The sequence below is a fragment of the Eptatretus burgeri genome, chromosome 3, assembly GCF_056783735.1.
Source record: "Eptatretus burgeri isolate ZD-2024b chromosome 3, Ebu_testis_v1, whole genome shotgun sequence".
Classification (NCBI taxonomy): Eukaryota; Metazoa; Chordata; class Myxini; order Myxiniformes; family Myxinidae; genus Eptatretus; species Eptatretus burgeri.
In genome coordinates this window covers 76,682,094-76,698,223 of record NC_140963.1, presented here as the reverse complement: position 1 = coordinate 76,698,223, position 16,130 = coordinate 76,682,094, and the positions used below count along the sequence as shown (strand labels likewise).

Below are 16,130 nucleotides of genomic sequence, written 5' to 3'. Positions count from 1 at the left end.
TTGGTTGGTTTTAAACTCGCATTCACCTGGATTTAATCTCGCATTCCCCTGGATTTAAACTCACATTCACCTGGATTTAAACTCACATTCCCCTGGATTTAAACTCACATTCCCCTGGATTTAAACTCACATTCCCCTGGATTTAAACTCACATTTCCCCAGATTTAAACTCACATTCCCCTGGAGTTAAACTCGCATTCCCCTAGATTTAAACTCGCATTCCCCTGGATTTAAACTCACATTCCCCTGATTATAAACTCGCATTCCCTTGGTTAGTTTTAAACTCGCATTCACCTGGATTTAATCTCGCATTCCCCTGGATTTAAACTCACATTCACCTGGATTTAAACTCACATTCCCCTGGATTTAAACTCACATTCCCCTAGATTTAAACTCGCATTCCCCTGGATTTAAACTCGCATTCCCCTGGCTATAAACTTACATTCCCCATGTTTTAAGCTCGCATTCCCCTGGTTTTAAACTCACATTCCCCTGGATTTAATCTCGCATTCCCCTGGATTTAAACTCACATTCCCCTGGATTTAGGCCTAAGTCACATTTGCCACGGCGGCTGTGGGGTCTCCAAAATCCATGGCCACTAGCAATTATACGGCGGCCGCAGTATTTCCATGGTCACACAATGTAGCAGTCACATCTCTATTATAATACCAAGTTTGCACACTATAAACTCGGCTCGCCGTCACACGATCCCTATGAAACTGCTGTGGCACTTAGCGGACATGCCGACAATGTTTGGAAAGTCTTGGCGTTCCATAGTACCACTTGCATTTTGCACAATGCGTATTTTTGTCATTCCCCTTGTACGGTCTGTCGTCTGCTACCAGCTATGTTGTACTGCTATCCCATGCATGTGCACGGGTATTGCTGGTATGTTTTTATTTTTCGGGTAGCCGCACGGCATATTTACAAATTGTGGAGACCGAAGTGGGGGTGCCGTATGGTCTTTGATTTGATGTCGCATGGTGACCTCAGGGTGTTCTTGCGGCGGCCATAGAATTTTCAAGGCGACCGCAGGGGGGCCCTAAGGCGAACGTGTGGCCAGACGGACGGTAACGAATGGGTTAATTTTTTTTTTACCAGTTCTTTTGTTTCGGCTTGTCGAATTGCTACGGCGAACGTAGAAATGAAAAAAGTTATAACTCCGCGCTATAATTCCACGGTGACCTTAAGACCTGTAAAAGATAGCCAAATGGCGTAGAGCCACCCTGAGGCCACCGCACGTTTGTCAATTCAGAGGGCGTACGGCCGCCGTTTCCTCGCCGTAGAGCAAATGTGACTTAGGCCTTAAACTCACATTCCCCTGGTTATAAACTCCCATTCACTTGGTTAGTTTTAAACTCGCATTCCCATGGTTATAAACTCACACTCCCCATGTTTTAAGCTCGCATTCCCTTGGATTTAAATTACATTCCCCTGGATTGAAACTCACATTCCCCTGGTTTTAAAGTCGCCTCCCCTGGTTTTAAACTGGCATTCCCCTGGACTGAAACTTACATTCTCCTGGATTTTTTTTTGTATACATAGTTGAGGCTGGTGGAAGAGCTCGTACTAATGCACTGAATGGATCAGGACACAACAGGCCAAAAGGAACAGTTGAGAGAGAGGGGAAATACCAACAGCAGTGTTGAAGGCCAATATAGAGGCAGGCGGACAAATAATGGGTGTGGGGAGGAATGGGGGACAGGGGAAAATGCATGGGTGGGTAAGATGCCTACTGAAGGAAACTCAGGAGGGAAAACTGGAGATTTGTACGGAGGATGGATTGGGGTAGGATTGTGGGGGGTGTTAACGAGGGTAGAAAAGATCATATTTCAGGAAATTGGAGGATTTTGGATTGGGAATTATCTAAGATGGTGGTTAACAGCTGTTTTGAAGATCTGAAGGGAAGAATGAGATTGAACAGGATTTAAACATACATTCCTCTATTTAAACACACATTCCTGGAGTTTAAAAACATTTCCCTGGCTGTAACGTAAATAGTTTTTCTTTCCTTTTGGAGAAATTCATCTGACATTTCTATAACTATACTTTGCCAGGAGTGGTGGACTTACAGTTGGGGGCGAGGAGGACAAAAGAGGAAGCAAAAGTGCAGTGGTTGCAGCCCTCCCCTTGTACCAAAATATAACTTAAGAATAAAATACAATAAATGTTGATGAATAGGTCGATCAGTTACCCAACTATAACTAGAAGGGCACTTAGTAGAGTGCGTAGCTCTGCCAGGCTGATTAGTTTGTGTTTTGTATCCCACTGATAGGTTGGATCTAAATCTAGATCTGAACCAAAATCGAATTGGCTTGTTCTTCTCACATAACCACCTCATCCACAACTTTTTTAAATATCATGCTATACATAGTTTTGGCCCAATCTCTCAATGGTGAAGAATCACTTGAAAATTCTATAATTTTCGTATCTGGATCCGGATTTGGATCTTCACCAAAATTGAATTAATTCTTCCTTGTCACACAATCAACCTGCTTACTAAGTTTCGTCGGAATCCATCCATAACCTTTTGAGATATCGTGCATTATATCGTTTTGGGCCCGATCTCACAATGCTGAAGAATCACTTAAAAAGTTCTCGTATCTCTGATCGATATTCGGATCTTAACCCAAATTAAGCGTTGCTGTCCTTGGCCGATCACCTACATACACCAAAAATTTCAGAACGATTGCTTGAAAACTGTGGCCAAAAATTGTGACAAACAGAAAGACAAATGCTGCAGACCAACATACTGGGCAAAATTTTTTTTCACCAGGTATGTTCGCAAAGTGTGCTTGGCAAACATGCCAAACTTGGCAAACATACTTGGTAAACTGTGCATCGGAAGTAATGCTTATTAACCTCTGCCATTGAAGATGGATGGAGGTTACCGTTTTCACCCCTTTCTGTTTGTTACTTACGAAATCCCTTCTTATTCTTCTTTCGGCTGCTCCCTTTCGGGGTCGCCACAGCGGATCATCCGTATGATCCGCATAGTGATTTGGCACATGTTTTACGCCGGATGCCCTTCCTGACGCAACCCTGGTCGCCTCTTACGACACAGGGATATGGTACACCTATTTTAACCGGGATATACACCGGCCCAGTACACTGGTACTCATTTCGCCGACCTCGGAAGGATGACAGGCTGAGTCAACCCCCTGGTGTATTAATTCAGTGGCCCAACGGGGCTTGAACTCAGGACCTTTTGGATCCCAAGCCGCTGCTCTAACCACTGCGCCAACACCAGGCTTTGTTACTTATGAATTCTAAGATTTCGTAAGTATATTGATGACTTGCGTTTCTGTTTGTTTGTTTGTTTGTTTGTTTGTAGGCACGATAACTCGAGAACGGAAGAAGCTACCAATGTCAAATTACACCACGTGATTCAGGAGGGTGATGGCTAGCGCTGATTAGATTTTGGTCAAAATCGGTCAAAGGTCAAGGTCACAGTGAGGTCAAACATCCAAAAAATGATAACTCGAGAACGGAAGAAGCTACCAATGTCAAATTACACCACATGGTTCAGGAGGGTGATGGCTAGCGCTGATTAGATTTTGGTCAAAATCGGTCAAAGGTCAAGGTCACAGTGAGGTCAAACATTCGATTTTTGATGGTTTGGTACAGAATCATCATAGAAACTTCTGGTTTGCGTCGCTACCTTCTCGAGAGACAGCTTTTATTAGACAAGGTCAGAGGTCAAGTTGACGATTTCGTAAGTACCAGTCTATGACTGCTTGTTTGTTTGTTTGTTTGTTTGTGAACAGTATTACGGAAAAACTCCTCAACGGATTTCAACGAAACTTGGTGGGGGGGGGGTTAGGTCTGGTCCAACGATCATGCCATTAGATTTTGGACTTGGTCCAAAGTCCAATATGGCCGCTATGGTGGCCAATTTGAAAAGATATTTGAATTTTTTTTTTGCATTTCTGCATGTTTTAAGTGATTTCCAACCCCCCCCCAAAAGAAATTTGGAGAAAAAAAAAACTTGGAAAATTTTGCAACTTTTTTCAACAAAATTTCGATTTTTTTTTGTTGCATTTCTACATGTTATAAGTAATTTCCAACAAAAAATACATGCCAAAATTATAATTGCGGCTGATTTTGGAACTTCAGGTGGATATACCCATGTAAAATGAATTTCTCTCTCAAGGAATCTAGTTATGACGAATGAATTGACTATGTAAAAGTTAAAAGTAAAAGGGAAAGTTGCAAACTATAACTCCGTGAGCACTGTTGACGTCAAATTGAATGAATAGGATATCAGGTTCACTTGAGTGACCTAGCAGTATTGGCGGCGGAGGTTTTGCACTCTCCCTAGTGCTCCCCCTCTCGTTTGTCGAATGGAACATGAAACACGGGTATTTATTCATCCATTCTGGATTGAACTTTGTGTCATACTTCGCAGCACCATGATATTTCATAATCTTTGGTTGTTTTGATGTTGAAGGACCATCAGATTCAGAGATGCTTTTGTCAATGCTTGCTCGCAAGAATGACAACCAAATGTAATGGTGACAGCATTTTTCATTGCTTGGAAACTCAGCTGATTTGACTCGGCATCCGTTTAATGACTTTATTAAAAATAACTATCGTTTCTAAAAAAATAAAATAAAATCGTGAGATTTCAGTAGTTGGGCATAAAAGCGTGACCTTAGTTGAAAAAGCGTGAATCTCATTGCATATGCGTGAGAGTTTACTGGTTAGCTGATTATGGATCCCCAGCTGAGGTTGTGGATCTACTGATGTGGATGCATGACCAAGAATGTGGATCCGCCGTTTGGAGAGGGTCTGGGCTGAAAGGATCGAAACCTCGAGGAAGAACAGTGCCCAGCTGATGCTCCATGCGGTCAGGAAACTAGTCCATTGCTTCCAGGTTAGGTTCTTACTTTTGGTAAAGAAACTATCTTGAGGTTTTGAATTAAAATAACGTTGGATACAGGATGTTGTGAAATTGATATCATTTACAGCAATCTTTTAAATTATAATATGTTTTAGGAATAGCCAGTAGCCTATTGTACAATAAATAAATGGAATTGTAAGGAACAGACATGAAAAAAACGAGATGTGTGTGTGTGTGTGTGTGTGTGAATTGGGGCAATCGATGTATTCCGTGTGAAATTGTGGTGCAAACACGAGATAAAAATTAAAAAATTCTTATCACTGCATTTAATTTGGCACCTTAAATTGAATAAATATTTCAGGAAGTTAGAGGATTGTATAGGAAGTCATGTATTTTATTCACATCCTTTAAAAGTGAGTATTAGGGAAGTTGGGGAGCGGCATCGATTTATGACGTATGCATTTTGGGGGTGGGGGTGGGGGTAGGGTTGGTTGATAAATTTCACTTTATTTGCATATGTTATAAATATATAAGGAAACGAAACATAATCCTCCATCTCCGAGTGTTTTAACCCAATTCTGACCTTGACAATGATTGCCCCCCCCCCACCCATTCCCATCCCACACACTCCAACTGCAAAGAAATGTTTCTCCAGAAATGAACCATACTACCCATTCTTGTGCGTAATTCCCTCCACCCGCCTCTGCCTAAACATTCCTTGCTGTGTCTGGAATGCAATCTGCTGTTTCGCACAAGCTCTGTCGAAAAGCTGAACAGGTTCCAGACTTTGAGTGAGTCACCCCGAATGCAGGCATGTCCTGAGAGGTGGTGATACAGATCTGGAATAGAAGAGAGAAAGAGGAACCCTCCTTGTGAGCATTTGCAAATGAAGATGTTCACTACAGTCTCGATACAGCTGTGTCCAACAAACAGCAGATCGCATGAAATGGCTCACACTGCAGATGTTGTACTGAAAGCAGCAATGAAATGAAACATACGGTCGATACATTAAAACCCCCGTTAAAGCAATCGTAGCAATCGTAGCAATCGTTGCATGCGTTGGATGTGGATATGTAACAAACTACAATAATAACAATGTTTTTAGTCAATTATTGAAAAAACTCTTGGTGAAAGTTACAGGTTGAGCCTTGCATCATCTTTATCATCCTTTACCCATCATGCCATTCTGCACATAAAGCCGGGGGAATGTTGGTTCTGTTGCCAAACATATTCTGTGCCTAAAGGAAACATGGAAAGGAAGACGTTTTTTTCTTTTTGTTTAGTTTTTCTTCTACACAAAGTCGAGGGCTGGCAAGATAGCCCAGAGGAAATGCACACTCCTCTCTGAACATTCTAACCTGGTTCGAATCTCGACCCAGCCATAAACTGTCATCCCGGTGTTTCACAGGCAGGGTGATTCATCAATGTGTGCGTCGTTCCTTGGTTGGATATTAAACAGGACATCCCATCTGCAGCATTATTTGCCAGATGTTAAACATCCCACGGTGTCTTTTTGAGAAGAGTAGGTGAGGTATCGGCACCACACTGAACAAATTCTGTACACTCGGTCGAGTATCCTGCATCGGAACGTTGGCCCATCCAGAATTGTAACCCCTGCCAAGAAATTACTTCAGCAGAACTGACGCTCTGTCTGGAGCATGTGTGGAGCTACATTATGATTATTACATAAAGTCGAGGCTCATGAAAGAGCTGGAACATATATAGAATGGTCCACAGTGTAACAGAACAAGAAAAGAGTGCAAAATGTGTCAACACACCTCCAGCAGGGTAGCAGAACACAACAGAGGGAGCCTTGAAGGAAAAATTGGCATGAGTAAGAATGAGATCAAGGGAAGATAAAAGGGGGTGAACAAGCTGCGTACAAGCTGAAACACAGCAAGAAGAGGAAGGGAAAACTGAAGATGAAACGGAAATGGCGATTGGAGGAGGTATGACAAACGCGTTTGTGTCGCGGGGGAAAATATGCGTTGGCCCAATTAGTCGAGGCAGACACATAACCACATGATCAAAAAAATATCCAAAAGGGCATGAAAAATGCATGGCAATGAGCACACGAAACAAACAAAAAAAGTGCACAACAATCGATGGCGAAAGAGAAAATCTGTCAAAATTTATTTAGTGTTGGAAGCTGGTTACTTGGAGAAGAGAAGAAAAGCTACCACTGCTGGAAACTGGAAAAGAAAACGGGAAACAGGTTTTGAAGAACAAAGAAAAAAAAAAAATGAAAAAATAATTCGAGATAATGCCTCTCAAGAACCTCACCTTGGTAGCACATCGAATCTAGAAATGGCTATCAAAAGACAGAATGAAGGAAATAACTGAGCAAGTCAGACTACAAGCAGTCGGACATCTGCTTGAGGAGACCCCAAAATAAATCTCCGAGCCTAAGATGAAAACCCAGTCGAAAATGAAAAATGGACATTACAATGTGCCATGGAATACGTCGGAAAACAGTTGATGGAAATTGCAACCATGTGAATGGCGATGGGACCGCTACGCTCTCTGAAGCATCGGGCGACGATCCCAATGTCGACCTTTCAAACTGCATCCCATCACCGGTCCTTTATTCCCACTGCCCACACATTAAGGGACTCGCTGTCAGCACACATTGTGGAAGATGGCATCAAAAAATAATTGCAAGAGGGAGTCAGATACCTACCTCAGTATTTTGAGTCAGTTCAATATTTGCTGAATGTTGCGAGCAATACTTGGATTAATAATAAACGAGTTATTGGAGGAGGGGTATGTATCCAATTTAAATGAACAACAATGCCTGGAAGCAGAAGAAATGGCTACGTAACAATACTGTAGATCATGCCTGGTGTTGGCTTAATGGTTATGGTGGTGGACTTGGAATCCTAGGATCCTGAGTTCAAATCCCACTCGGCTGTTGAATTAATACTAGGTGGGGTTGACACTGTCTGTCATCCTTCTGAGGTCGGCAAAATGAGTGCCAGCTTGCTGGTATCGTGTGTCGGAGTGACGACCCAATCCAGGATTGTGCCCAATAGCCAAGGAGACTGCTTAGGCAGCACCAATGTTCTGCACAGAGTGTGGTCCCAATGGATGGATGGATATATAGATCAGCGCTTGCTAAAAATAGCTGTACTTAAATATTGTGCAAGCATATAAGTATAGTATGTACATGAATAATGATAATCAAGAAGTCACCAAACTGTAAATAGTGTGGAGTGACTACAAGAAGGTAATCGGTATTCGTGGATCACACGATGCAATGAACTGTATAAAATAGACACAAGTATAATTGACTCTGAAAGACAGACACTGTGGAACACAACTTTGAAACGACATCAATTGCAGATGTTAGGAGCAATTCAAATCCGAGATTGTAATCAGTAGTTATAATTTGTTGTGGATTGCAGGGTCAACGGGGAGCGACTGGTCCTCCTGGATCACTGGGGATTCAAGGGTGCCCTGGTGTTCATGGCGACAAGGTTTGATTTCGCACTGACTATAACTCTCAACCTCACTCACGTCATTTCATTAACCACCATGCCCGAAGACACCTTACAGCTGTTTTTCGCAGCATCGTCAGTTCTATATCAACATACATGTAAACACTTTTCATGTAATGTCCTCTCATATGGACAGAAAGGTTCCGAGGATGGTCAGCTCGTCCTTATTCGACTGTTTTCTCCCCACAGGGATCTCGTGGACTACATGGGCAAACGGTACGTTGAACTACACTAACCCTGCAGTGCACTCTCTACTGCGTCAGTAGGTTAGCTTGCAAGTGATCAAGTTCACCTGGTATTGGGGTGTATGCACACTACTCCACTCGTATTTAATCATCCCCTCATGTATAGCCAGAAGGCCAAACAATTTGATGTTGCAAAGTTTGCTGTTTTGGGGGTTTTCATATTATAGGTTAAATTATTTAATGATCGACACCCAGTTGTTGTCATAGTTATGAACTCCAGCTGATGTGAATCCTAAGTTGTGGATTAATGGCTGTAAGTGGTATCACCTTTAGGATTAGCAAATAATGAGGTACAAAGACCATGGTGTAAATTGCAAGGTTACAGGGCTAGCTCTTTTTTTTGTCATCTTTGTTACATAGATTAGGGTAGGCTGACAAGATAGTCTTGAGGTATGCACACTCGCCTCTAAACTGTCTGGCCTGGGTTTGAATCCCGACCCAGCTATAAACTGTCATCTCGGTAGTTCACAGGCAGGGAAATTCATCAATGTGTGTGCCGTCCCTCGGATGGACATCCCGTCTACTCGCATTCATTGATGGGCATTGAAGATCCCACGGGATTCTTCGCAAAGAGTAGGCAAGCTATTGCCGGCACCATGAACAAATTACAAATTACAAGTTCCTGCCCTAACCTTAGTCGAACGTCAGGATTGACCAGCCAGTTCATTAAAGACTTGGACCAAGCTTCCCCCAGCCAACACCATCAGAATGGAGGAATCATTGTGGCCATTAACGAAGAAGTTACATAGAATAGGGTACATATGACAGTTTATTACAGAGGTTACCATACATATGAGACTTGGTTATGTAGGTTCAGGTACATATATATGACACTTTGTTGCATAGCAATGTTCCTTTAACTGGACTTGCAGCACAATCTGACAAGCACCCAGACATGTTTGAACTATATTTGCACAACAGTGAGTACATCTTAATTGTGAAAAATATTGAAGTCCTTGTTCTAATATCAGAGGTTCTTTAAAAATATAATCTTTAGAGTAAAATATGGATTTGCGAGTGTCCTGATTAAGCAGTTACGTGAAACACGGACTTTGCATTCAACCTAACCCCAAAATTAAACCCCAAACCCTAAACCCAATCCCTAAATGCTAACCCATAAGCCCCAACTCCAACATTTAAACCCCAAAATCTGACCCCTAAACCCCAACCCAAACTTGTCACAACTGCATGATGTGAATGTGTCTACAGGGAAACAAAGGAGATGTGGCATTTGATGGCGTCGATGGAGAACAGGTGGGCAATGATTATGCAACTGATTGAGCAGAGAATGAGTGGGCGATTTCGATTCGATGAGGGGCCTGACTGAGTGTGCACCACTGAGTGTGTGCAGATTTGCATTGTTGAATGTGTTACTGGATTTGTAGCAAAGTGTCGCTGAGTGCAGTGCTGATCGTGTAGCTCGGCTTGGAGCGGGCAGCGCTGAGTGTGCAAGCAGGCATGCAGAAAAACTGTTGGAAAGGAAGCCTGTGAACTTGATGAGTGTGCGAATGCATGAGAAGTGACAGTGTTATGGAACAACGACTTTTCTCACGACCACCCCCTCCCCCCTTACTCACCCACCACTGGCTCCCTTCTCTACTCTTACTTCATCCATCATCAATCCGTGTGATCATCAGGGGGATAAGGGGCCTCCAGGACAGGCTGGAAGGAGTGGAAGTCCTGGAGATTGGGTGAGTGAAAATGCACTTAATGGAATACTCCATACTTTGAAGAAGTAAAAATGTACTTTTGTAGTTCATGCATGAATATTATTCCAATGGTTAATGTGTGGCTTTTGTTCCAGCTATTCATCCATTTTGTTAAAATTGGTTAAAACTTCTCTTCAGCAGCAATGCAGTTCCACAGGAATGAGCTCATCTCCAAACTATCTTAGTGGAACCTCAAGTCCTGGTAGAATCAGATCAGTCTTCATGAAAACTTATTTTTATGGTGTGCGGATAGGGACCACCACATCATGGGGCATGCCATCATCTTTCAGATCACATTAAGTTATCATCAAACCCTGAGATGAAGAAGTTAATCATTTAAATAAAGCGGTGCATGAACAGAAGAGGTTGGCATTTGGAAGTGATCGAGTCCGAATGTAGTTCAGTCTCATTCTCCCTGATAAAACTGGGACAGGCATTTAAAACGTGCCCGTCGTTCCAGTCCATGAGAATCGGCCAAGTGTCGAGTTTCTGGTTTCACATGTGGCCTAAATGGCATCAAGCATCACCTTCAACGAAGAAACTTATTTATGTAAAAACTCAGCTCCAGGGTTTGAGTTTATACAAGAACTTTGTAGGATAGGCTAACAAGGGTTTATGGGTTTTTGGATTTGAGTTTATACAGAAATTGCCAGCAAACATTTTTACATAGAATGTCTGCAGAGAATTCCTGTACACGAACATTAACTCTTCCCAGTTTATATTCCCATGGGCCACACCCCTCCCCACTTCCCAAACATGTCCCACACCACCTGCTGCATATCCCACTGCCCCCTTCTCCGCACGTCCCACTCCCACCCCCATGTGCATCCTGCTCAACCCCCCACCCTAATCACGCATCCCTCTCCCCATAATCATCACACTCCACCCACTCCTCATCTACTCATCTTCCCCATCCTAACCATCACAGTGTGGTCTATCAATATTTGAGGTCTCATTTAAAATATTTCTGATATTTCCATTCAGGTTGCTGCTGCTATAGAATTTTATTTTTAACAGAAACGTTTCTCTTGCATGATGTTTCCAATTTCTCCTTGTGTCTTCCGGGTTATTCTCTTTTGCACTTTGACAGCCCCCTCCCCTGACCTGGAAGCAGTGTTGTCATGTATGTCAAAAACTCCACTGCTCATTGTCCTTTGCCTTCACTATAAACCGCTTCAGGTCGTCCTGAATAACAATGGATGGGTATACCTCCACAATCACCGAATGTTTGTCTGTGCGGGATACCGGCCAACCAACGAGGACGACTCTATTTCATCGAACATGTCTCGACTCATAATCACCCATTCCAACTCTCTCTCAGCTGTGGCAATTTCAAATTCCACCATATCAGATAACTGGATGTTGGATCGGCATTGAGGCATTGCATTAAAGACCGTCTGTGACTCTGTGTGTTTGAACCAATCTGTAAACTTCCTAACCCATAGCTCTAGTACTGGTACGTACATGTACAAAAGTTTTGGCTGGCCTTGACCCTGCTTTGGCAATGGGCCGAGATAACATCTGTGTCCCACGTTCTCAAATCATGCTCTGCCATTCTAGCTTCCTCTCTTTCTGCCCAATTCCATCCCTCCTTCTCCTTTGGCTATCTCCCCTCGAGATGGAAGTCAGCAAGCATGATTCCAATCCAAACCAGAGGGGGAGCACTCGGTAGAGTAAAAAACCTCCGCCACCAATACTGCTGGGTCATTTAAGTGAACCTGATATCCGATTCATTGTAGGTCAAAACGGATCAGACTCTACTGAACCACGATTGAATTAACTAAACTAGATCGACGCGCATGTAGAAATGCCAAAAAGAAAAATCGAAATTTTTTTTGAAAAAAAAGTTGCAAATTTTTTTTTTTGGGGGGGGGGGGGGGTTCGAAATCACTTAAAACATGCAGAAATGCAAAAAAAAAAAAATCAAATATTTTTCAAATAAAATCGAAATTTTTTTGAAAAAAGTTGCTAATTTTTTTTCCTCCAACAAATTTCTTTATTTTTGGTTGGACATCACTTAAAACATGTAGAAATGCAAAAACAAAAAATCAGATATTTTTTCAAAATGGCCGCCATAGCGGCCATATTGGACTTTGGACCAAGTCCAAAATCTAATGGCATGATCCTTGAACCATACCTAACCCCCCCACCAAGTTTCGTCGAAATCCGTCGAGGAGTTTTTCCGTAATACTGTTCACACACAAACAAACAAACAGACAGACGGGTGAAAACAGTAACCTACGTCCATCTTCGATGGCGGAGGTTAATGAAGGATGCAAAAACAGACCCTACCAATTCAAGGCGAGTGAGCTTGGTTCCAAGTGCAAGCAGTCATGCAATCCATCGTTGCTTCTGTCTTTCCTGTTTTCAAACAGACTGATCTCTTGACCATTAGTTTTGATCTGTCCCCATCACTCAACTCTGGACATGCTTCTGCTCCTCTCTCAATAATGGCTGGAGCCTATCAATCTCAAACAAGAGGGGAAGACCATCTCTTCAGGCATTAAACATCGTGTGGCATCCTGATTTTCCTGCCAAGCTTTATGCCTGTGGCATAGAAGGTCACCTTTATTCCTTGACTTCTGACTTCCTTCACTCACAATGTCAATGTATTGCCATCAATGGAACCCTGTCCTCCCCTTTCCCAATGGAAGCTGGAGCTCCCCAAGCCAGTGTTTTGGGCCCAGTGTTGTCCCTCCATTGAAATATATGACCTTTCTAATGCTCTGCAAAACTAATTTTTGTGGATGACCACATTATGTTGCACAGTATGTCACCCCTCTGCTGGTCAGGCAGCAGCTGCATCTCTCTCTGCTGATTTAGAAATGATTAGACTCTGGTCTGATAAATGGAAATGTCCTTCCATCCTCAAAAATCTCAGTCTCACCCTATCACTCCATAAGGATCATCAAATTAACTCACCTATTTCCTTGGTCATGCATTGGAAGAGGTTGATTCTCTTGAACTTATCGACCTCACCACCAGCCATGACCTCTCCTGGGCCAACCACAGCAAATCTGGCCTTTAAAGCCAGCCTCAGACTGAGAATTCTCTGTTGCTCCCAGTCTTCCCTTGGAATATCAGAGCTATTCACAGTCTACAATGCCTTTGTATTTCACTCAGTGGAGTACTCCTCTTCACTACGGGTTGGCACCCCAGCATTACATGTCTCTGTCTCTCTCACTCCCTCTGTCTCTCTCTGTCTGTTTGTTTCTCTCTCTCTCTGTCTGTCTGTGTGTCTCTCTCCCTTTCTCCTCTCTCTTGGATTAAGTGGCATCTAAGTCCCTCAAAATTATTGGAATCTCTCATGATCAGGTGGAAGCACAAGGTCTGTTGCTCTCACATTGTAGGCAGATTGGTGGTCTCTTTGTTTTCTGTCCTCTCTTCTTTGATATTGTTCCTTCTGCTCTCTAAATCCTCTGACCCTCTCAATCCCCTCCAGGGTGCATGCTTTCTTCCAGTCACCACGAAATTTCCAAAATTCAGGCCAACTGCACACAACTCCACTCTTTTTATTCCTCGCTTCTCCCGTTTATGTAACCGCCAACCAGAGGCTGTTTTGTCTCACCTATTCCTCCATTCCTAATTCTGACCTATAATCCCCCCATTACCCCCATTATTCCTACTACCCTCAGTGCTAGTTTCAGTGTTTCCTCCCATACTCCCTCTTTTCTTTCAGTTTGTTCATTTCCTTGATATTTCCCCTGCAGCTCTACCCTGCTCTTTCATGAGCCTCACTGCAATTTTTTTTATATTTACAATAACTTAGCTCCATGGTTTGAGTTTATACAATAATTTAACTTCAGGGTCCAGGTTTCGAGCAAGGCTGGATTCAGTGATGTGGTCTGGTGGCCAAAAATTTGGGTGAATTCATAGCAAAAATGGTTGTCAAAAACTAACGACGACAGTAGGCCGAGATAACAAGTATGTGGTTTTATTGTCTATCAGGTCAGAGAGGAAAAGAGGAAACAAAGTCACGTACAGTTGTGGGAGTCATCTTTGCAAAAATAAATAGTCTAAATCAAAACAAAAGCTTCAGAAATTCCCTGATTGATCAAATTGAGGGGTCTTTACAATTTGGACGAATATCATAATCTGTGGCTACTTTGTGTTGTATGGAAGTTACTCAACCAAGGCATCAACCACATAGCAATCTCAGTAGTTGTAAAATGTTTGTGCCATTTTGTAATTGCTACAAGTTCATAAAGGTGAGCACAGTGTTGGATACTGGTTAAGTGTTACAAAAGGACTTTTGTATTTCAGGGTCCAAGTGGAAGTATTGGAGCTCCAGGACACAAAGGTTTACCTGGAATTCGTGGAAATGCTGTGAGTTTTTTTTCACTTTTGCCACAATGTCTGTTAGTCCGGCGTTTCCATTAGAGGAAAACAAGACGGTCAAGGTCTTATGTCCTGAAAGTTTGTACATCTGTTTCCTCTATATACTCACTTCAGCCTCGATATGAGGAGGTTGAACAACTCGTGGTGGTATCGAACAAATATTCTGATAACACAACGCACCATAATGATTGCAGAGCAAATTAATCAATGATAGGTTTCAGTTTAAGTCTTCATTTATTTCATAATACATGAAGGTGAACAGTGGTCATGTGTAAGGGTGGATACCACGTGGTACCATGACATGAAGATGTACAGCGTGAAAGCAGATCACAGACATCGTTTTTTTTTTTTTTCAAACAATGAGCCGTTTATTTTTCAATACTCTCGACAAGGGGAAGTAAAGGAAAAATACAATTCACATATGTGTGGCACAGCATATAGGGGCATTTCTAAAAAGCTAAAGCTTGTGATGAAATGCCTTAAACAACAAACTGTCAACTACCGGACAAGAACTACGAGAAAGACAACACGCAAAAGTAAACACAAGAATGAACAAAATACTGAAATACAGGTCAGGTTGGGTCAGGTATGGGAGCATGCGCCAGAGCAATGCATCACCGCATCCACTTTTCGCCGGTACTCCAGGGGCCTCTGTCTGGCCCATCCCCATCTTCTCGAGATGCCAATCAACTTGCTGCAACCATGAGGCACGTGGTTCGCCCATTGGCCTCCCCAACTCACAAGGCTCCCTCGCTGAGAGAATCTGGTGAGCAGGATCAGCGTCAGGAAAACGAGTCGCATGTCCATACAGCCGCAGCTGACACTCACGGACCATGCAGGTAACAAATCTCACTCACTCAGTAACTGCTCGTTGGACATAAAGTCTGAGCAGCGACAGCCAAGGATTCTCCGAAGAGACCTGGTTCCAATGGAATTAAATCTCCATCTCAGATCCCTGGTCAGAGTCCAAGTCTCACATCCATAGAGCAAGAATGGAAGCACCAAGGACCTGAAGACTCGGACTTTCATCATCCTGCACAGGTACCGACAGCGCCACACCCAATGATCTTGTGAATCCATGACACCCCAGGCCAGACCCAAATGTCTGTTGACTTCTGGCTCACAGCCAGCAGAGACATGAATATCACTGCCAAGGTAAGTGAATCTCTCCGTGATCTCAACATCCTCACCACAAACCGGTACAGACAAGCTCGCAGCCTTCAAGATGTAATTGAAAGCCTTGATCTTAGTTTTGACCAAGAAAATCCGTAATGCCAGTGGCTCCGACACCTCAATCATCACCTCGAGGGCCCCCAAAAGGATATACAGTCTCCGCAAAGATGACTGCATAATCTGCGAAATCAAGGTCAAAGATCTTGACATTCCCAAATGATGCACCGCAGCTTGATCTCTCCGACATCCTCCCGAGAATCCAGTCCATACAAGTGCTGAAAAGTGTGGGGGCCAGTACACACCCCTCATGAACTCCAATAACAAC

At 43.0% G+C, this 16,130-nt stretch overlaps 1 protein-coding gene and 1 long non-coding RNA gene across 5 annotated transcripts in view; one reads left to right on the top strand and one right to left on the bottom strand.

The window, feature by feature from the left end:
* LOC147030216 (collagen alpha-3(VI) chain-like) overlaps window positions 1-16,130 on the top strand; it is a 146,447-nt gene that overhangs the window by 48,465 nt on the left and 81,852 nt on the right. For all 4 annotated transcript variants that reach the window (XM_085874048.1, XM_085874049.1, XM_085874051.1 and 1 more), the window contains exons 12-16: window positions 8,248-8,319; window positions 8,530-8,556; window positions 9,795-9,839; window positions 10,223-10,276; window positions 14,558-14,620. In XM_085874048.1, coding sequence (XP_085730174.1) covers window positions 8,248-8,319; window positions 8,530-8,556; window positions 9,795-9,839; window positions 10,223-10,276; window positions 14,558-14,620 — 261 coding nt within the window. The remainder of the gene's footprint in view (window positions 1-8,247; window positions 8,320-8,529; window positions 8,557-9,794; window positions 9,840-10,222; window positions 10,277-14,557; window positions 14,621-16,130) is intronic.
* Window positions 5,309-6,723, bottom strand: LOC147030218 (uncharacterized). Its single transcript, XR_015056266.1, has 2 exons — window positions 6,622-6,723; window positions 5,309-5,682 (listed from the first exon to the last, which is right to left on the bottom strand). It is a non-coding gene; the product is annotated as an uncharacterized LOC147030218 (long non-coding RNA).